At 39.1% G+C, this 22214-nt stretch overlaps 2 protein-coding genes across 2 annotated transcripts; both read left to right on the top strand.

Moving 5' to 3' along the window:
* Positions 1-279: 279 nt before the first annotated feature.
* Positions 280-4879, top strand: LOC107863198 (protein SGT1 homolog). Its single transcript, NM_001324853.1, is given in 10 exon segments — positions 280-523; positions 1685-1754; positions 2154-2278; positions 2548-2710; positions 3196-3292; positions 3380-3445; positions 3575-3713; positions 3907-3986; positions 4089-4193; positions 4578-4879. Coding segments are annotated over 10 exon segments (1113 nt in total). The 5' UTR covers positions 280-363; the 3' UTR covers positions 4686-4879.
* An 892-nt stretch (positions 4880-5771) lies between these two features.
* On the top strand, positions 5772-21722 carry LOC107863200 (trafficking protein particle complex subunit 1). Its single transcript, XM_016709017.2, has 6 exons — positions 5772-5994; positions 6112-6352; positions 7193-7307; positions 13953-14071; positions 21119-21179; positions 21330-21722. The coding sequence occupies exons 2-5, from the start codon at positions 6129-6131 to the stop codon at positions 21168-21170; spliced, it is 510 nt and encodes a 169-aa protein (XP_016564503.1). The 5' UTR covers positions 5772-5994; positions 6112-6128; the 3' UTR covers positions 21171-21179; positions 21330-21722.
* The last annotated feature ends 492 nt before the right edge of the window (positions 21723-22214 follow it).

Here is a 22214-nt window from a genome sequence, read left to right as displayed (position 1 = left end):
GCCGATTTTATAATGATGATGACATGAATGAGCCTAATTTTTAACAGATGATATAAATGAACCATTTTTAATAATTCAATGATATATTTGAGTTTTTTCCTTAAATAAATTACTTTTTCCTATTTTATTTACTCCAAAGTAGCAAAGCAAAGACTTTAAGGCCTGTTCAACCCTTTTCTTAGTCTTTCCCTATTCCTATACTAACCCCAATAATTGAATCTATTTTGTATTTGTATATAAGCAGCCGAAATAACCCCAAAAGGCATCGTCTCTCTCTCTCTCAATCAAAATAAATCCCAATTTCCTTTTCCCTCTTCTTGTTCTAGATACTTCCTTTTTGTGTGCTCCACAATCCCCATAACAATGGCGTCCGATCTGGAAACTAGGGCTAAAGAAGCCTTCATTGATGACCACTTTGAACTCGCCGTTGACCTTTATACTCAAGCCATATCGTTGAGCCCTAAAAACCCTGAGCTTTTCGCTGACCGTGCTCAGGCCAATATTAAACTCAATTATTTCACTGGTAATAATGTTTTTCTATTGTTTATTTTTTGTTGATTTGTGAGAAACGGCGTTGATTGTGTTATTTTGCTTGCTTATTGAATTGTTAAAAAGTTTTTTTGTGTGGATTTGTACTTGTTTCTGTGCTTGATTATGAAAGTTAACAACCGTTGATGTGCTACTTGAGTGCGTGGGCTTTTGGTGAATAATTTTTTGTTTTTTTTTGGATTACGGTTTTGCTGTGGTTTTGGTACACTTATATTAGATCCGGTGTTTGTGATAGGACCTGTGTTACTGTTAATTGATTAGTGTTAGATTTAGAGAATCTTATGAATCCTAATTTGATTTAGAAGTAAAAAATTTTAGTCTCGGAATGAGATGGATGATTAGAATGAATAGGGATGATGCATTCAATGGTGTTGCCTAGTGGTCAATGAAGTGGGTTGAGAACCTGAGGTTTTAGGTTCAAACACTAGGTTATTTTTCCCATCTGTCTTAGCCTTGGTGGGCAGGGTTACCTAATATCTGATGCTGGTGGGAGGTGGCAAGTATCCCTTTGATTTAGTTGAGGTGAGCGAAAGATGCCCGGTCACCATGGTTATCTAAAAAAGTAAAAAATGTATTAGGGGTGGGGGAGTGGGGGATGGGTGGGTGGGTGTTCACAAAGCCAACCCTGATTGCTCTATTTTGGTAATAATAGAATCTGTGGCTGTGGAACTTTTTTTCCTGTGGTATTTCTGTTAATTGATTAGTTTCAGATTTAGAGAATCTTGTGTAACCTAATTTGACTTAAAAAGTTAAAAAGTTTTTTAGTCTTGAATGAGATGGACTATCAGAATGAATAGGGAGGATTCACAAAGGCAACCCTTGCTGTCTCTTTTAGTAACAGAAGAAGCTGTGGTTGTGGAAACTTTTTTAGTGTGGTATTTTTGCTAGTTTTATAATGTTCTATTAAGTTTGAATGAGGTTCATATTGGTATCACAGCCTGGAAAGACATCTCTACATGCCCAATTATGTATCTGTATGCATCAAAGTTTGGTATTTGTCTGAATCCTACTTGGATGTGTCTGCATACATCATCATATTTCACTATATACTGTGAATTGTAACGTTATTTTATGCCTATACTAATTAGTAGTTCTAAGGTGGGTAGTAATTCTAATAACGTTTCCATGTGAGCAGAAGCTGTTGTTGATGCGAACAAGGCCATTGAGTTGGATCCTTACATGTCAAAAGCTTATTTGCGTAAGGGGTGAGTATATAATTATCTTTCTATTTGAATATCTTGTGTGTGAATCTGGTTTAAGTTTTCTCTCTGATCGAATTTTGTGGGATTTATTACCTGTTCACTACATGCTTTACTTGTCCATTTTAACAGATCAAGGGAGATTTACTAGTTTCCTCCAATGTTCTCGTTATCATTTAGTACCCGCACTTCCCAATCATTGCTTTGTTGATGGAATTTTTGATAACCATCAATAACTATAATTTAGTAAAACAAACTCTTGACGAATGATTTATTAAGGAAAGTGAAAAGTCAATACTGGACTAGTAAAAAAGGAACGGAGGGAGTATTTTTTGCAGTATCTGTTGGTGCTTGTTTTATTAATTTGTTTTGTTGGATTAATTTCCTTTTTTGGTACTTTTCCAGGTTGGCCTGTATGAAGCTCGAAGAATACCAAACTGCGAAGGCAGCTTTGGAAACTGGTGCTAGTTTAGCACCAGGAGAGTCTAGGTTCACAAAGCTAATGAAAGAATGTGATGAAAGCATTGCAGGTAAATTAGTGCTTTCAAATCTGGCTCTTCTGTCATTTCTGAAATCCTGTAAATTCTAGCATCAACTCATGCCATCTATGGCAACCTGGTATAGCGGTTTATGACGATATGAGAAATTTGGCTGTTTATAATTAAGAAAACTACTAAAAGACACAATTTTCCTTAAATCATTATGGTTATTTTCCTGTCAGATTTATGTGTATCTTGCTATGCTAATGGAACATTTAGTTCTCAGTAAAACTAACTGACGGTCTTTGCTCTAAAATCAGAGGAAGCTGGAGAACTGCCTAATATCTCTCTGGAAAAAACCTCGGCTAATGCTGTTGCGTCTTCTGCATCTGAGTTGTCGGACAATGTTGCTATTGCGCCTAGAGATCCTCAATCAACTGTCAACCTGTCCCATCAAGAATCTGCTGCCAAACCAAAATACAGGTTATGCTAAAACCTTTCGTTGTGTTAGTGAGTCGTTAAGTTCAGTAACTCTGAGATAGTACCTTTCCATAGGGTAAATAATATTATTAGGCGTGGGAATAATTTTGAGCTGGTAAAGTTACTACAGCCACACCTTATTATAGTGGCAACATTTGTCTGAAAATTTCATGGTTGCTATAGTGAGGAGTTGTTATATATATGTATAATGACACATGACTTTTAATCTGGTTTTTAGCTGTTATAAATAAAAGTACGCAAAAAATTAGTTTAATGATTGTATGTACCGAGAAGAAGGAATGTAATTGTCAACCAATTTAACCAAAATAAATAAATAAATAGAAAGAGTGAATAATGAATGTAGTTGTCAACCAATTTAATCAAAGAAAATAGAAAGAGTGTGTGTAAAAGGCAAACACCAGGGGTTGTGGGGGTGGGGTGGGTTCTTTCTTGGAAAATATGGGCTAATCTAATGTATGTAATTGCAGACATGAGTTTTATCAGAAACCAGAGGAGGTGGTTGTGACTATATTTGCCAAGGGCATACCAGCCAAGAATGTTGTTGTTGACTTTGGTGAACAAATAGTATGTTTTACCATTTTATCCTGTTGAGATAATTTTATTCAAAAATTTGATTACAAAGTTCTGACTTTTTGCTTGGTTGTTTTACAGCTAAGTGTTAGCATTGATTTGCCGGGTGGAGAAACTTATTCTTTCCAGCCTAGGTTGTTTGGCAAGGTGAGGCTAAGCTTAAACTTTGGATGTTTTTTTCTGGACGGAGCTCTAGTAAAAATTTCTGAAATTGTTTCCTGTGTAATTGAAAATGCTTACTCTGTGATCTCATGCTGGTCTTCTCATGATTGGCAGATAACACCTGCAAAATGCAGATATGAAGTAATGTCTACCAAAATTGAGATCCGCCTTGCAAAAGCTGAACCATTGCACTGGACATCTCTTGATTATACAAGGGAGCCTGTCGTAATTCACAGGCCTGTTGTGTCATCAGGTAAACCTGCTTGCTCGCCTAATTTTTTATTTTGGCTATCAGGTGGTTCCTCTCCCCCTTCACACAATGTCAATTTCAGTTGTTTCTTCATGTTCACTTAAATGGAATCAATTACAATGACCTATGAATTTGTTTCCAAATATGATGGTTAATTATTTAGTAGCAGAGCTTACTAGAGATTTGCATTTTGCAGCTGCCCCGCGGCCCAGTTACCCTTCCTCAAAACTGAGAAACGTGGATTGGGATAAACTAGAAGCTCAAGTGAAAAAAGAGGTATTTAAAACATTAGTCTTTGTTTGATGTCCTTTTCTAAAAGACCTCAATATACTCTGTAGTTTAGTTTCTAAGCCCCTGAATGCTTGGTCTGTGTTTCAGGAAAAAGATGAAAAATTGGATGGAGATGCTGCATTGAACAAATTTTTCCGAGACATTTACAAAGATGCTGACGAGGACACCAGAAGAGCCATGATGAAATCCTTTGTAAGCCTGATCCCTTCTATTTACTTTATGTACACATATTCTTTAGAAAAGGAATACCCGTACCTGTTTCCGCGGTGGACATAAGTTCCCCTGTTAAGAGGTACATAATTTTACAAGGCCAGTGCTTTGGGCTAGTATTCGATCTAATTAGCTCTCTCTGTTGCATTTTCCTCTTTCCTCTGTGGATGATGGCTACCAACCTATAATATTGTTGTCTTCTTTTTCTCTTATAAACATCCTTGGAACATGTCATGACACTTATCCTTATGTACGCCAATTATCTGTACTTATTTCAAGCTCTATTGTAAAGGGGGCCTGTCAGATTTAGGTCATTATCCTCTAGTGAAGAAGCATATAATTTTTTTTATACATGTTGCCTCTCAGGTGGAATCTAATGGGACTGTTCTGTCGACAAACTGGAAAGAAGTTGGCACAAAGAAGGTTGAAGGAAGCCCTCCGGATGGCATGGAGTTGAAGAAATGGGAGATTTAGAGTCAATCTGCTGTTTATCTTTTGTGTCTCTTTCTTTTTCAGTTGTGTCATTCTTGCTATTTTATTGTAGAAGAATTTGTTCATATTTTCTTATCTAAGGTTTTCAGTTTTATTCTCTCTGTTGGATTGAGATTCCTAAACTCGCTTACATCAATATACCTTTTGTGAATGGAGTTGATGGTTTTTCTTTTCAAGATTGTTTTTTGGGATGTCATTTTATTTTTCTGTCTTACCCCCTTGTCTCCGCAACCAGGTTCCGTCCCCTTTGTTCCCTTTGGTTAATCACGCAGGTAATGTTTGGATTTTGCTGTAATGTGAATTTCCAGAATGAAGAAAGATCATGAGCAGGGAGTATTCTTGTGTTGTGGAATTCAAATGTTGGCAGTTAAATTTCCTGAGGTCAGTAGTTTTGAGTTATCAATGTGTCAGGGAACTCTAGGTTTCATAATTTGGTCACGCAATGAAGGAGGTTATCCTCTTCAGTTCTACATTGATTGCTCGGAACAAAATACACGGTAGAAAATGTTTGCTTAAGCAGCCTCTCAAATTGTTGCAAGGACAGTAATTACTACTTGAAACATTCCAGGTGTATGACAAAATGACAATCAATGTTTGTTGATTAGAAGCTTGATTTTGAATATAGCCACCCCGTTTTATTCCACATGAATACACTTATCGAAGCATTTCGTGATGTCAGACTCTAGTCAAGCTAACATACGACTTCTTTTCTTTTCTTCTTTTTGAGTGTTTTTTTTAAAATTATTTTTTATTTGTCGAAGAGATGATCTTGGGACCCCATTTCCCGCTATCTTCTTATAGAATTAACTTGTCAGGTTAAAAATTAAGATGCTAATAATACCTTTTATATGTATATATATATATATATATATGCATAGTTTATGTATTGAATTTTATTCTTTATAAAATTTTCAGTCTAATTAAACACCGTGATACCAAATAAATTTGAAGATCTTAAATAGTCTAATCTTTTATCCGGCAAGACTTAATGGGTATTTGGTTCACATACATGTTCTACAAGTATGATAATACACAAATTATTGATAATTTCATCGCAAGAACTAATAATAGCAGTTCGAAGTACCTGAGGAAAAAAAGAAAATCTGAGGTCAGATTTGTCATTTAATCAAACAAAATGAGCCACTGTTTCAAATTTCTAGCGACCCGGATGTAGGATCCGAGTTGTCACCATTTGTAGAATCTCTTAAATCAAACAAAATTCTCTCTACCTGAGCAGTCCACAAAGCTTCTTAATCAGCACCACTACCCACTCAATCGATCAACAGCAAAGGTAATCTTCTTCTTTGTTTCCATTTTACAAGAATATGCTTAGATTTTTTCATTTGGATCTTCTCTGTTGGAAAAACCAGCTATCAAATAGGAAATTAATAATGTGATATTGCGATAGGTAAAATTAGTAGAAAAATGCAATTCTTCGGAGGATCAGAGATCAGTCCATCGCCGCCGCCACCGACAGTATCAGGGAATAATGCACATATGTTGTATGTATTCAATAGGAATGGAGTTTGTCTTCTTTATAGGGAATGGAATCGGCCTCTTAAGACCTTAAACCCTCAGCAGGATCATAAGCTCATGTTTGGTTTGCTCTTTTCCCTCAAATCTCTAACTGCCAAAATGGATCCTACAAGGTTTTCTCCTTCTAAACTCTTGTACTCTTTGCCAATTGGATTATTTTGATCTAAGAAATGTATTTAGTATAGGAATGAAACGGGTCATATTCTCTCTGTTTCAATTTTTTTGTCTGGTTTTGACTTGACAGGAGTTTAAGAAAGTAAAATGACTTTTAAATCTTGGGGTCTTAAACTAAGGCGGTGCTTGGCCATGAAAATTGTGTGTATTTGAATATGGTAATTTTTGTTTCAAGATGAAAAATGATATTTGAAATTGGAGTTGTATTTGGCAATGAATAAATTGGAGTTAGTTTTTATATTTTTGTGAGTAATTTGGAGTGAAATAAAAAGTGAAATCATCTCTATGGTGTTTTCCAAATTCTTGAATATTCTGAATTCAACTTTGGATGGCCAAACATGTTTTCCGTATTTCAACTCCAGAAAAGAGTAAAACATTTTCACAGCCAACGCCCCTGAAAGATAGGTAGAATGTAACAAAATGTTTTTTAATCTTGAGGTTATCGATGTGTCATGTAGAAAATTGGAATTAAAGAGTTGTAAAAGAAGGAAAGATGAAATCTTTTTGAAACATGCTAAAAAGGAAAGTAAGACAAATAAATTGAAACGGAGGGAGTAAATCATAATAGAGCAGAATGAACATAGTGGTTTTGTATAGCTGATCCAATCCAACTAGTTTGGTACTGAGGCACAGCTTATTGATTGGATTATTTGGTCAACCCTTACTTTCTCCCTCCCAAATTTCGTCTTGTAGGAAACCCTTTTCGTGTTAGGACTAATTTTAAAGGCATAGTGCCATCAAAATGTAGTCTGTTCTCACTTGAAATCTTTTTTGGGCAGTGCTGAAAAAGGTAATCTTGGGGTGCCGCAATTACCTGGACAGGGATGTTCATTTCACAGCTTTCGTACTAATACATATAAACTCAGTTTCATGGAAAGTCCGTCTGGAATAAAGGTCAGTGAGTGATCTATTGAATTGTTCTTCTAGATAATTTCCACTGAAATTGTTCTAGGTCTTATCAATTATCATACAATGATTCAGTTTTTTGTCAGGAGAGTTATCATTCTATGATTATGATGAATTCCATTGGAACTGTTCTAGGTCAAGTGGCCAGTGGGCAATTTACTTATTTTAGTATTTGTGTTACTCAAGGGCTAGTCGGCAGTTCTTAGATGTAGTGCAGTCACTAGATGTTTGGTCTGTTATGAGGTTACATTTTGATTATGCTACATATGTAAGTTATCTTTCTAGATTGGGAGGAAAGATGGTTAGTCTGGATACATTTAGTTGAAAGAACTAAAAGAAATGATCAAGTAATATTGCTACTTATCCAATATCTATTCCAAGTGATTCAAGGATTTATAGGATAGAAAATCTACAGAATTTTGAAAAAGGAAACATCAAATTGAGGCAGGGTGGTTGAAATGGAGGCTCGCTTCGGGAGTTTTATGTGATAAGAAGGTGCCCCTGAAGCTTAAAGGTAAATTCTAGTGGTAGTCCGACCGGCTATGTTGTATGGAGCGGAGTGTTGGCCAGTTAAGAAATCCCACATCCAGAAGTTAGAGGTGGCGGAGATGAGGATGTTGCGATGGAAGTGTGTTCATACCAGGAAAAATAGGGCGAGGAATGAGATTATATGGGAAAAGGTGGGAGTGGCTTCGGTGGAGGACAAGATGTGAGAAGTGAGGTTACGTTGGTGTTGAGTACTGTCTATGGTTTCGGATTTATAGTTTTATTATTATCCTGTGGCTCTAGTATTATCTTGTGGCTAGCGTTGTTAGTTTATATACGTTGATGTTTTGTGTTTGTTGTATTGTTATTGGTTCTAAGCTGGGGGTTTATCAGAAACAACCTCTCTACTTCACCTGAGGTAGTGGTATGGACTGCGTACACTCTACCTTCCCCAGACCCCACTAGGTGGGAATACTAGGTGGGAGTACACTGGGTATTATGTTGTTGTTGTAAACATCAAATTGAGAGACGAAGAGAAGCTTTACCAGTATTAAAAAATCTTTAGGAAGATGTCCAATGACTATTTGAGTCTATTTGTGGCACTCACATGAATTTGCATGACAAGAATAAATATGCTGCAGTTTCTTTCTAATTCAATGAAGGAGATTGCATGATTTTGAACTCTGCTTCTTTGATGAGAACTTTGGTTTGGCTGCACGCATATATAAGCAGCCATCACTAGCCAACATATGCCTTATCTTTGCAGTGCTTTCTTCATCTGCTGCTACATTTGTCCACCTCATTCTCTAGAAGAAAAGTCGTAGCTCTTTCCGTAATGTTCAAATAAATGGATTTATTAACGTTCACATGCTTCTGTCACTGTTGGCATTTGAACTCTCCGTCAGTATGTGGTTAAACTGCCAAGCTGCATCGCTAACTTGTGGTGCATGTGTTTGAAGGAATTGAAGATCTATAATATATAGATAAAATATCTAGTCATCTGAAACTCACCTTCTCCAAAAAAAAAAAAAAACTAGTCAGCTGAAATTCCAATCTGCTAATCCTAATGTTGATTATGATCTTACTCCTGCAAGAAGAAGGAACAAATACAACAACAACAACAATAACAACATACCCAGTGTAATCCCACATAGTGTGGGGTCTGGGGAGGGTAGAATGTACGTAGGCCGTACAACTACCTTAGAGGTAGAGAGGCTGTTTCTGATAGGCCCTTGAAGAAGGAACAAATAAATAAGAAATAAAGGAAAACTATTCAGATCTCAAGTTGCTTCCTGTAGAATGTGATTTGACATATTTATTTTGTCCTTTTTGCACGATCGTTAGTGCTGCTGTTGGTAAGACTGTTAGGTACTTGCATTGGGTCGTTGTGGTTGACTTCCTGCTACGTGGATTTCTTCTCAATTATATGTGTTATGAAGGCAGCTTCTTCCAGCTTAACTTGACACAAGCATTTCCCTTCATTGTATTTGAGGTCTCAGATGGTGTATTTCTTGAAAAGGAAAAACGCTTTTCATTTTGATAAGGAAGAAAGGACCGCTTCTTTCCCTTTGGAGATGAAATGTGGATAAAGGATCTGGATGATAGACACTGCCATCTAGAATTTCAAATTGGAAATATTGTAATATTAATGTTATTTCATGCGTGTTGAGGGAAATGAATCCATGATACCTGCATGCATTTGGTGGACTGTTTGGAAGGAAAGGAACTCAAGGTGTTTCGAGAATAGGAGCAACACAGTTCAACAGATTCACTAACCCTAACGTCCCTGACCCAACGTTCACTGACCCTTGACCGGCTGACGCCGGTGACGGCGTAGGACTGTCGGAAACTGGTAAGGTTACGTCCTCGCCCCCGTTCTCTCGCCCTAGTCCTCTCTATCCTCTCCCCTCTCCCCTTCCCTTTCTCTCGCCGTCTTCTGAACCAACCAACCACTGCTTTCGCCGGCGAGTTAAGGTCACAGTCGGCTCGACTCCGGCGACATAGGCAGCTCGCAGCTCCGGTCACAGGCCACCGATTCTGGCGGGTCCATCTGAAGGATCTGCTGGTTTCGACCAGACCTGATTCCGTCAGTTCCAGATCTGAGTTCGGCGGGACTCCGGCGAATCTCCGGCGATAATATCCAGGCGAACAGTTTCTGCAATCAGCTTGAAGGGATACAACATTACAACATTCCAACATAACATGCAAGAAACAAGAAATTGGTCTACACGCGTAATCCCGGTGATTTCTTTGCTATTTCCTCCTCCATATTATTTATCGTCTTATCTCCTGTATCTTGACTTGCGTGTCTGCTGTAGTATATTCGTGACTTGCACCGCTCCTTATTATTTGTTTTGCTATCCTTGGTGCCAGTCCATTAGTGTGCTCTATTTTTCTTACTGTTAGATTTGTCCTTACCTTGGTTTTATTTTTTCTCCCTATTTGAGTTTAGTTTTGTTTCTTGATTATTTCTTCTAATTTGTGTGAGCCTTGTATTTCCTGCTGCTTCTTTGTTACTATCATTGTTTATATTTTCTTATATTTTCTTGTAGTAGTGGTTGTGGGCGTTGATGGTTGGATAGGGTCATGTCCGAGGGGGTTGGGGCGGGGGGGGCTGTTGTGGGGGTGGGGGAAGAGGGAAGGGCGGGGGTGGGAGGGAGGCCAAGGTTTGGCGTCAGGGGTGGTAGAGGAAGACGTGATGATAGAGTTGGTAGGCTGAGGGTTGGGTCTTGGAATATAGGGACTCTTCAGGGTAAGTCCATAGAGCTTGTGAAGATTCTTAGAAAGAGGAGGATTAATATTGCGTGTGTTCAAGAGATCAAGTGGGTAGGGTTTAAGGCTAGGGATGTGGATGGTTACAAGCTTTGGTACTCTGAGAGCGAGAGGCGTAGGAATGGAGTTGGCATCTTAGTAGATGAAGAGCTTAGAGGTCAGGTAGTGGAGGTTAAGAGGTTCAGCGATAGGTTGATGGCTATTAAGTTGGTCATTGGGGGGTTTACCCTGAATGTGTGTAGTGTTTATGCGTCGCAGGTGGGCTTGGATGGGGAGGAGAAGATGCGGTTTTGGGAGGCTTTGGATGAGGTGGTGAGAGGCGTGCCTAACTCGGAGAAGATTGTTGTAGCAGGAGATTTCAATGGGCACATCGAGGCATTACCGGGAGGCTTTGGTGATGTGCATGGTGGTTTTGGTTTTGGGGAAAGAAATGAAGAAGGGGCTACTCTATTGGATTTTGCGAGGTCCTTTGGGCTGGTGGTGGTGAACTCGGGCTTCCCGAAGAAGGACGATCACCTGATCACCTTCCGAAGCGCGATAGCCAAGACCCAGATTGACTTTTTGTTGCTTAGGAAAGGGGATAGGGTGTTGTGTAAGGACTGTAAGGTCATCTCGAGTGAGAATCTTTCGACCCAGCATAGTCTCTTGGTTATGTATTTGGGTATAAAGAAGGATAGGAAGAGAAGGGGTGAGGAGTGTAGACCTAGAATTAAGTGGGGCGGCTTGACGCCAGTGAATGCGTGGGAGATAGGGGAGAAGTTGGCGGGAATGGGGGTGTGGGAGTGTAGGGTGGACGTGGATAGTATGTGGGATAGGGTGGCTAGGTGCATCAGGGAGAATGCTAGTGAGGTGTTGGGTGTTTCTAGGGGCCGGGTCGGGCATCATCGTGGGGATTGGTGGTGGAATGAAGAGGTTAAGAAGAAAGTGGAGAACAAGAAAGGGGCGTATACTAAGTTGGTTAAGAGTAAGGACGAAGAAAAGAAACGGGTAAACAGGAAAGAGTACAAGTTAGCTAGGAAGGAGGCTAAGTTAGCAGTTATGACGGCTAAGACGACAGTATTTGAGAGCTTGTATGCGGGGTTATAAGAGAAAGGAGGGGAAAAAAGGTTGTTTAGACTCGCTAAGGCTAGGGAGAGGAAGGGTCATGATCTCGATTAGGTGAAGTGCATTAAGGGGGAGGATGGTACAGTGTTGGTGGAGGACGACCACATTAAGAATAGATGGCAGTCGTATTTTCATAGGCTCTTGAATGACCAAGGGGATCGAGCTATTCTGTTAGGGGAGCTGGAGCACTCAGATGAGTGTTGGGATTTTAGTTATTGTAGACGTTTTAAGGTAGAGGAGGTTAGAGAGGCTGTTCACAAGATGCGAAGGGGTAGGGCGACGGGGCCTGATGAGATACCTGTGGATTTTTGGAAGTTTTCTGGCGAGGCTGGTTTAAGGTGGTTGACTGGATTGTTTAACGGAATTTTCAAGACGGCGAAAATGCCCGAGGCTTAGAGATGGAGTACTATGATCCCTTTTTATAAGAACAAGGGTGACATTCAGGGTTGCAATAACTATAGGGGTATTAAGTTATTGAGTCACTCTATGAAGATTTGGGAGAGAGTGGTCGAGGTGAGGCTGAGACGGATAGTGTTTATTTCGGAGAATCAGTATAGGGAAAGGAAGGAGGACCTGCATATGGTGTTTATCGACTTGGAGAAGGCATACGACAAAGTCCCCAGGGAGGTGGTTTGGAGATGCTTGGAGGTGACTGGAGTCCCGGTGGCATATATCAGAGCAATTAAGGACATGTATGATGGAGCTAAAACCCAGGTGAGGACGGCGTCTTGACAGGATTGCATCAGGGATCTACTCTTAGTCCCTTTTTGTTTGCTTTGGTGATGGATGTGTTGACGCGACGTATTCAAGGAGAGGTGCCTTAGTGTATGTTTTTTGCAGATGATGTAGTTTTGATTAATGAGACGCGGGGGTGTGTGAATGATAAATTAGAGGTGTGGAGACAAACTTTTGAGTCTAAAGGGTTCAGGTTGAGTAGGAGCAAGACAGAATATTTGGAATGCAAGTTTAATGACGTGAGGCTGGAGAATGAGGTGAAATCACAGGTAGTTTGTAAGAGAGATAGTTTCAAGTATCCCGGGTCCGTGATTCAGGGTAACGGTGAGATTGACGAGGATGTTTCGCACCGTATTGGGGCGGGATGGATGAAGTGGAAGCTCGCTTTGGGGGTGTTGTGTGATAAGAAGGTGCCGCCCAAGCTTAAAGGCAAATTCTATAGGGTGGCAGTCCGTTCGGCCATGTTGTATGGAGCGGAGTGTTGGCCAGTTAAGAACTCCCACATTCAAAAAATGAAGGTGGTGGAAATGCGGATGTAGCGTTGGATGTGTGGGCTGACTGGGGGGATAGAGTTCGGAATGAGACTATCAGGGAGAAGTTTGGTGTGACTCCAGTGGAGAATAAGATGCGGGAAGTCCGATTGAGATGGTTTGGACACGTGATGAGGAGGGGCATGGATGCCCCTGTTCGTAGGTGTGAGAGGCTAGCTTCGGATGGTTTTAGGCGGGGTAGGGGTAGGCCGAAGAAGTACTGGGGAGAGGTGATTAGGCGGGACATGGAGCAGTTACAGCTCACTGAGGACATGACCCTAGATAGGAAGATTTGGAGGACGCGAATTAGGGCAGAAGGCTAGGGTCTGTTTGGGCCGCTAGTGTAGGGCATCACTTGGTGGGGGTATTATTCTTGTTATGATACCTTGTTTCATGCTTTATTACGAATCTGTTTACTTTTCTCTGTTTACTATTACTTGTGGGTGTCGTATTTATGTTATGCCATCTTGTTCCATGCTTTACTATGATTTTGTTTATTATTCCGTGTCTCCAGCCGGGGGTCTATCGGAAACCTTTCTACTTCTTTAGAGGTAGAGGTATGGACTGCGTACATCTTACCCTCCTCAGACCTCACTATGTGGGAATACACTAGGTTTGTTGTTGTTGTTGTCTTTGGTGCAAACTATCCTACTCTGTAGAAAGTAGAAAGTAGAAACTGTAGAAATTCCGGATGTACTAGATTCCATCTAGGTGTGTTAAGAATAGCTGTAGGTTCTTAGAGTTTCTTTTGCTGTAAATAGGGACCAGTGCTCCCTGTCTACTATGTAATTATGAATCAGTTATAAATATATATAAAGTTACCAGTTTTAAAAAAACAAGAAGAGGGGATCCATGTCTTTTGCCAATTATTTGATAGTGGTTGTGATAAAGTACATCTTCTTGGTATTACTTTATCACTTGTCATGACTGTTTACTCTTTGTGCTTCTCCTCTCTGCTTATAGGCAACAAATACATAATGCCTGAATTATGTTGCATTTCTTGCAGATCATCCTTGTCACGCATCCAAGGACTGGTGATCTAAGGGAATCTTTGAAATATATTTATAACTTGTATGTTGAATATGTGGTGAAGAATCCACTCTATTCCCCAGGGGCTCCTATTAAGTGAGTGCTTAATCCATACAAGCTAAACCTACCATTGCCATGCAGGATTTGATTGTCTTATAACTGCTTCTGCACAGGTTAAATTTTACCAATACTGTGCATGATTTGCTTTTCTTGTTGCATTTTCTGCCTAAATAGTGAAAGTTTGATTACGAGTTTATTTTTGTAGTTTTATTTTACTTATGAAGGTAGTGTCTGGGCTAGCTTGTGTGCATCTTGACTAATTCCACTGGGTACCTGCTATCTCCACTAGACTAGGTACCAGGTGTAACTCTGCCCACCCAGATTTTGACAAGTAGGAAGAAATCACGTAGTGTTTGAACTTGGGACCTCATGGTTTTTCCCCACTTCAATGATTACTAGGCCACCCTTGGTTGCAAAAGTAAAAATATGATGTTCCACCTTACCAACTAGTATTATACCAATGATGTTCCACCATAGGATGTTATTCTAAAAGAGAACTCCCACTACAAGAAAATAGGTCTTTAACGAGAGGAAATCTGGTCCCTAAAAGCCTTGATCCGGTCGTTATTAGTCAATAATGACCAGAAAAAATCCAATCGTCGCCGGTCGCTAAAAGCTCTGTCTTAAAAGTTTTCGTCCGGAGTTTAAACCCAGTCGCTGAAAGTTCTTTAGCGACCGCAAGAAATCCAGTCGTTAGACCTCCTTTTAACGACCAAATATTCCTTTCGTTAATTCTCATTCCGGTCGTCAAGAACCTTTAGTTACAACATTAAACCCAGTCTGAACCTCCCCTTGCAACTAAAAAATAGGAACGGATCTCTCTTGTTCTTTAACTTGAACCTCTCTTTCAGTCGCTTATATTTGCTCTATACTTTCTTCAAGGAGAGGTTCTTGCAGGAGCGATTGTACTGCAGAAAGAATAAGAAAACCAATTTAATTCAGTTCAAAGGATAGATATTCAAGTTAGTAAGGTGAGCAAGTTTTTGAAATATGAGAAATCCACATTTCACTTGACAAAAACACGTCTTTCTGCCTAACCAACTTGCATATATTTCAGACAGATGAATATCAATCAAGTTGAGTCAAATGCACAAAACTCTAAAATGCAGATCAAGTTGTGGTGGATGATCTATAGTGAACCACATAAAGCAAGCCAAGCCAGTAATATTTACAAGAATATGTGTAATCTATCTTCCAAATATAATGATATTAGAAATAATTCTTCCAGTTGAACAGAGATAATAACATCACATGCAAACAACAGCACAATAGCAGCGACACTTGAAATGCTGTAGAATAACTCCACATTCAGACCTTGCAGAGTTTAAATTATAAGGTCATTGATCATAATAACTACCCTTCTAGAAAGTAAACTAATGTATAAAAGCAAAGAAGGACATAGTATATAAAAATTGAGACCTCAGAAAGTAGCAGTTATCTTATCAGAAATTTTAATTTATTTATGGAGCGGAGTGTTGGCCTGTCAAGAATTCTCACATTCAAAAACTAAAGGTGGCGGAAATGCGGATGTTGCGCTGGATGTGTTGGCTTACTAGGGGGGATAGGATTTGGAATGAGACTATTCGAGATAAGGTTGGTGTGGCTTCGGTGGAGGACAAGATGCGGGAGGTCCGTTTGAGATGGTTCGGACATGTGATGAGGAGGGGCACGGATGCTCCGGTTCGTAGGTGTGAGAGGCTTGCTTTGGATGGTTTCAGGCGGGGCAGGGTAGGCCGAAGAAATACTGGAGAGAGGTGATTAGGCGGGACATGGAGCAGTTACAGCTTACTGAGGACATTACACCCTAGATAGGAAGATCTGGATGATGCGTATTAGGATAGAAGGCTAGTGACTTTTTCGGTAGGTAGGATAGGGCTTTACTTGGCCGGTGCAGTATTCTTGTTATGCTGCATTACGGTTGCTTACTATTCTTTGTTTACTACTCCTTATAGGTGGCGTATTTATGTCATGTCATATTGTTCCATGCTTTGTGTACGATTTTGATGACTTATCTTATCTTGAGCCAGGGGGTCTATCGGAAACAGCCTTGCTACTTCTCCGGAGGTAGTGGTATGGACTGCGTACATCTTACCCTCCCCAGACCTCACTATGTGGGAATACACTATGTGGGAATACACTGGGTTTTTTGTTGTTGTTGTTGTTGTTGTTATGTACCCCACATAGGAGACTAGAAAATTCTTCGACTGAGGAGAATGAGAGCTCTTGATATGCCTTCATGAGAGAGGATGATGAAGGATAGTTGGGAAAGGTATGAGGGGAGAGCAGACTACAAATTCTCAGGTTCTGACTGCTCTGCTGAAAAGAAAAGATTAGAGAAGAATAAATCTGTCAGAATCTAATAGCTTGGCATGTATCAAAATACGATATCGCATCCTGATTAATCAGAAAATTGCAGATGATTAGTGCATATTTACAGAATTAGGATCCAATTCATCGCCTCCATCCTCATAATCCCAAAAGTCACCAATGGAAGTATCCAAAATTTAGCATCTTCTTTAACATTGGTGACCTTTCCAGAAGAATCCTTTTAGCCACAACTAGTTTGAGGAGTGGATAGAGCCAAAAATTTCAATAGATAGAAGGGTCAATTAAGTCTCCTTCCCTTGTCCATAATAAGCTACTACTCTAATACTTAGGTCGAAAGAAAGAACGTGTGAATATGGCAATGATGACACAAAAAGCTGGTATGTATTTGCTGCTCCACATGCTACTACTGAAGATTTATAACTTATTCCAGCAAATGCAAGGTTCTGAGCTAGTGTTACCCTACAGTCATACCATAATTTCACATTTGCTCTTTCTCAGTGATGTTATATAGATTTTATCACACTAATCAAGTAGCATTGTACCAATAAGTATAGTAACATTGACTACAGAAACCTACTAAAAAGGTATATTGACATTGAGATATACTTGAATAAGCTACTGAGGAATATTTTATAGAATGTGAATAATTTTGAACCCAATATAATATTTGATGCTGAAACGGGGTAAATACAGCTTCACTTACATACAGAAAACCTTAATCATGAATATACAATTAGGTCTCTTTGTTATCTGACAAGAAGAAACTATTGGAGACCATAATCTAGTGGTAAAAACTCTAATAGAAACACACCTCACCTAATTGTTTTGATCTTGAAATGTAAATGGAACAACAAAATCGAAAAGGAGTAGCAAAAGTGAGAAAATCTCCACACACTTGGTGAAATGGGAAAATTCTATTTATCCTCAGATAGAGAGTATAGCATACTTGTTCACTTTATCACCACTGGTTTACCAGGGACACAGCCACATTATCTTTAATATACAAATTTCTTCTACTTGAGAAATCACTGGGTGAGTAGAAACACTAAATGTAGCAGGGCATCCTAGTTATTTCGACAGTAATACACTATTAATCAACTTTAATTATGATAATGCATAAATTAATCATGCTAAGTTTATCAAACCAGTTGTTAATAATCAAATGTAAAGACTAATTATGCAAATCACATTGTTAATAATCAATACAAAAACTGTACCCTCTCATTGCAAAAAATTGATAGAGAATGAAAAGTCGTAAGAAAACAACATACCTAGTGTGATCCCACAAGTGGGGTTTGGGGAGGTTAGGATGTACGCAGAAGTTACCCCCTTACCTTCGGTGTAGCAGGCTAGTTTCCACAGACCCTCGTCTCAAAAGAAAAGTGACGAATTTGAAGCATGCTAGCATGAAAAATAATAAGAAAACAAAACATTAATAAAGCTAGACGACCCCATCTTCCAGTCAACTTGTCAATGTAACTGAGCAGCATAACACTAGAACTTTCAATCTCAAAATATAAAATTGACCTAGAACTCCATATCAACTCTGCAAAATAGTACACAAACTAGAAGAAGCCAAGAACTTCTATAGATCATCAGAATCCAAGACATAAAATTCAACAATAACAACAATTCATACCTAATAAACTCCGGTCTTTAGAAGCAGTAGTAGCTGAAGTGTCTCCTTGAGTCTTACTCCACTTAACACTAGCAGCAGATTCTTCAGAACCGTCGTACCATTCATCTATCTAACTGTGAACTGTAACTTGTGCTTTAACCTTATTCAATTACACAAGAACAATAGAAAAAATAAGAAAATTGTCTCGCATTTACTGAAATGAAACTGACAACATGTACAGTTACCACAATTTTGCATATAAACCCTAATTGAAATTGGAAATGAATTGACATAGATAGAGAGATACGGCCGATGTTATTGAAGGCAAATTTGAAACCCATGGCGCCGATCAATTTAGCAGTATAATTTCATTACATATGCTATAATAGTTTCAATGGGAAAAAACTCAATTTTGCCGATAAAACTCCAGGGAAGTTTAGTTTCCAGTCTCCCTGGAGTAAGTGGGAAATGTATGGAGATTACAACAACAACAACAACAACAAACCCAGTATATTCCCACATCGTGGGGTCTAGGGAGGGTAGAGTGTACGCAGTCCATACCACTACCTCTAAAGAAGTAGAGAGGGTGTTTCCGATAGACCCCCGGCTCAAGACAAAGGACAGTATATATAGAAAAAAAATGCATGGAACATGATAAAATAACATAGGTATGACATCCACCAAAAATATTGAACACTGCCAATCAAGGACACCAAAGCCCTCCTACCTACTGCCTACGACTCAACCACACACCTTAGCCCTCTATTCTAATGTTTTTCCTCTGTACCTTCCTATCCTGGGTCATGTCCTCAGCCAGCTGTAACTGCTCCATGTCACGTTTAATTACTTCCCTCCAGTATTTCTTCGGTCTACCCTTACCCCGCTTGAAACCGTCCAAGGCCAGCCTCTCACACTTACGAACCGGGGCATCCGTGCCTCTCCTCATCACATGGCCAAACCATCTCAACTTAACTTCCCGCAATTTATCCTCCACCGACATCACTCCCACCTTCTCCCGAATACTTTCATTCCTAACCCTGTCAGCCTTTGTAAAACCACACATCCAACGCAACATTCTCATTTTCGCCACCTTCAACTTTTGGATATGAGAATTCTAAACCGGCCAACACTCCGCTCCATATAACATAGCCGACCGGACTGCAACTCTATAGAATTTGCCTTTTAGCTTGGAGGCACCTTCTTATCACATAAAATTCCCGAAGCGAGCCTCCATTTCATCCAACCTGCCCCAATACGTGAGAAACATCCTCATCTATCTCTCCATTCCCCTGAATCGTAGACCCAAGATACTTAAAACTATCCCTCTTGCAAACCGCCTAGGAATCCAACTTCACTACTACCTCCTCTTCTTTTTTCGAGTCACTAAACTTGCACTCCAAGTACTCCGTCTTAGTCCTACTCAACCGAAAACCTTTAGACTCCAGGGTTTGTCGCCAAACCTCTAGCTTATCATTAACACCTTGTCGCGACTCATCAATCAAGACTACATCATCCGCAAAAAGCATACACCAAGGCACCTCGCGTTGTATGCTCCTCGTCAACACATCCGTCACCACGGCAAAAAGAAACGGACTAAGAGTTGATCCCTGGTGCAACCTACTCAAGATCGAAAAATGCTCGGAATCTTCTCCCACTGTCCTTACCAGAGTCTTCGCCCTCTCATACATGTCCTTAATCTCTCTGATGTACGCCACAGGCCCTCTCGCCTCCAAGCATCTCCACAGAACCTCCCTAGGGACCTTGTCATACGCCTTTTCCAAGTCAATAAACACCAAGTGAAGATCCCTCTTCCTCTCTCTATACTGCTCTACCAGTCTTCGCACTAGGTGAATTGCCTCAGTCGTGGAGTGACCAGGCATAAAACTATATTGATTCTCCGAAATAGACACAATCTTCCTTAACCTCCGTTCCACCACCTTCTCCCAAATTTTCATGGTGTGACTCAACAACTTGATACCCCGATAATGGTTGCTACTCTGGATGTCACTCTGTATGGAGATTAAGGCTCCAAAATGAATTCCATATTTTGGAGGAGAAAAGCCAGGGATTTTTTAGGAGAAGAAGTTTATGATTAAATTTTTTAAAAGAGGTAAGTACAATAAATCAATATCTAGCACTTTTCTTTTTAATATTAATAATTTAATATTAAAATATTAATTTAGTATTACCAACTGGGATGACATATGTTCTAGAGATTGGATATTATCCTTTCGCTATTGCTAATTTAAAAATCGACTTTGACGACCGGAAAAAAGTTTGGTTGTTATATGTACACTTATAACGACCGTATTTTTCTTCCATCGTTGTCTTTAAAAGGTAAGCTTGAAGAATAACATGATGTTGGATAGACATGGTTCATTTCCTTGTTAAATAAAAGTGATATTGGGCAGATTTATGAGGCTTTCCATTTCACGAGTAATCTGAGTATTGCAGCTAAAATGATGAACAAGTATCTGATAGCGGGATCACTGTTAATGCATGATTGATGGTGATTTTAATTCAAAAGACAAAGAAATTCAAGAACCTGCCACGAAACTTTGCCTTTTTGGTTGTTGAAAAGTGGTCTTTGAGGTTGTTGATTTTAACCGATCATGAAGGTTCAACGCATAAAACTGTGATGTTGCTATAATGTACTGTGTTGAAGGGCTCAAATGTCTTGGATCCTATCTTGTTCTTCCTCAGAAGCTTCTTCAAAATCTTGGACTTCATACAATATATTATATTTTATGCACATTCTTTTTTTTTTTTCATGACCAAAATTTTGTGTATAATTCTATGCATGTAAGTAGTATGTGATAAAATGAATATGATTTCTCCACACTTAATCAGAGGTCTTGGGTTCGAGACCCATGAATGAAGAAAAAAAAGTAATTAGTATGTGTGCAGTTTTTATTAATAATACCCTTGGATGTGCATAATTCACATGTATGCTTGAAGAGGTATTTGCTTAAATGATTGCTGCATCTTAGGACTCGATGAGTTTTTCTTCATAAAAAGAAAAGAAGACGAGAAGAAAATAATTCCTGGGCTGTACTCTTGAGAACCAGGAAATATTGCAGTCTCTTTTTCCTTGTGAAATGTGCAACTGAACATATATATTGTCCCTGTTTATGTAGGTGTGAGCTATTTAATTCTACGCTTGATCAGTATGTTAGAGGCCTTGGATAATTTCTCAAGGTACATTTCTCGTTGTTCGTTGTCCATAACTTGATAAAATTTTCTACTTTGTCCAATAAAAAAATGCACATAAAGCTAACTCTACATAGAATTATTGTTTTTAAGCATTTCATGTTCTGATTTTCGCTTGGTGGATTACGATACCTTTAGGATCATTTGGATTCAGATATCGAACACTACGTTCAGCTTAATTGTGCCTTTCAATTATGATTTATCATCTGTGATGGAAGATGGCTCTGGTAGGGCTCAATACATTCTCAAAACTTGCTGCACCAACTTTGGACAAGTGTTGCGCCAATTGTGTTTGCCTAGTTACAGTATGATCTCATTTTGGTAACTTCAATATATTGTCTTTCATGTCAGTAAATGTGTTGAAACAATAATAGTTGGATTAGGTCCGTATTACGTTCTTTCGATGCTGCTTATCCTTTGAAGTTTTTACATGGTATGTATACTAGTACAATGAACAATGGTAGAATATAGTCCTTTTTACAGATTTAAGATAGTTTTGCAATGAATGTGAAGTGTGCTTGCTTTTTAGTATCGGATCTGGTAAGTACATGTTCAAAATACGGCTATTTGGTAAAGGAGCATACCAGCACAACTGAAGCTGATAGTTCTTCCATGCACATTTTTGCTTATTTTGGGTCCTTCTTTTTAGTCAGAATTACAATTTTACCACCATTTCAAATGGCAACTGTTCTCAAACAGTCTATGAACATGTTTAGTAGATTTTGCTTCTCTTTTCCAATTTTCTGCTAGAATGATGATAACTGAATTTGGCTATTTAAATGAGGTGGTGAATTAACTGTGAACACGATGATGGTTGCTGGTCACTGGTCACTCTAGTCCGCACTTTTTTTGGGCATAGACCAGAGGTTAGGATTAGAGAATCATAAAAGAAATGTCTCTGGGTTGTTTGGTGCATGAATTAATGGATTAATGGAATATTGAGAGTTTAAAAATGTATTGGATGTGGTGTATACGATATCCATGTTTTTGGGTTCATGTAGAAGGTGACATTAAGCAGTATTT

The sequence above is a fragment of the Capsicum annuum genome, chromosome 3 (genome assembly GCF_002878395.1).
Source record: "Capsicum annuum cultivar UCD-10X-F1 chromosome 3, UCD10Xv1.1, whole genome shotgun sequence".
In the NCBI taxonomy this organism is placed as follows: domain Eukaryota; kingdom Viridiplantae; phylum Streptophyta; class Magnoliopsida; order Solanales; family Solanaceae; genus Capsicum; species Capsicum annuum.
This window is presented reverse-complemented; position numbering and strand designations above follow the sequence as displayed.

What these genes read in the sequence shown, in the direction of transcription:
- LOC107863200 (XM_016709017.2), top strand. Translation starts at nt 6,129, where the DNA reads ATGCAATTCTTCGGAGGATCAGAGATCAGTCCATCGCCGCCGCCACCG. An exon ending in GCCAAAATGGATCCTACAAG is followed by an intron (nt 6,353 to 7,192) that starts GTTTTCTCCTTC and finishes TTTTTTGGGCAG; the next exon opens with TGCTGAAAAAGGTAATCTTG. An exon ending in AAAGTCCGTCTGGAATAAAG is followed by an intron (nt 7,308 to 13,952) that starts GTCAGTGAGTGA and finishes CATTTCTTGCAG; the next exon opens with ATCATCCTTGTCACGCATCC.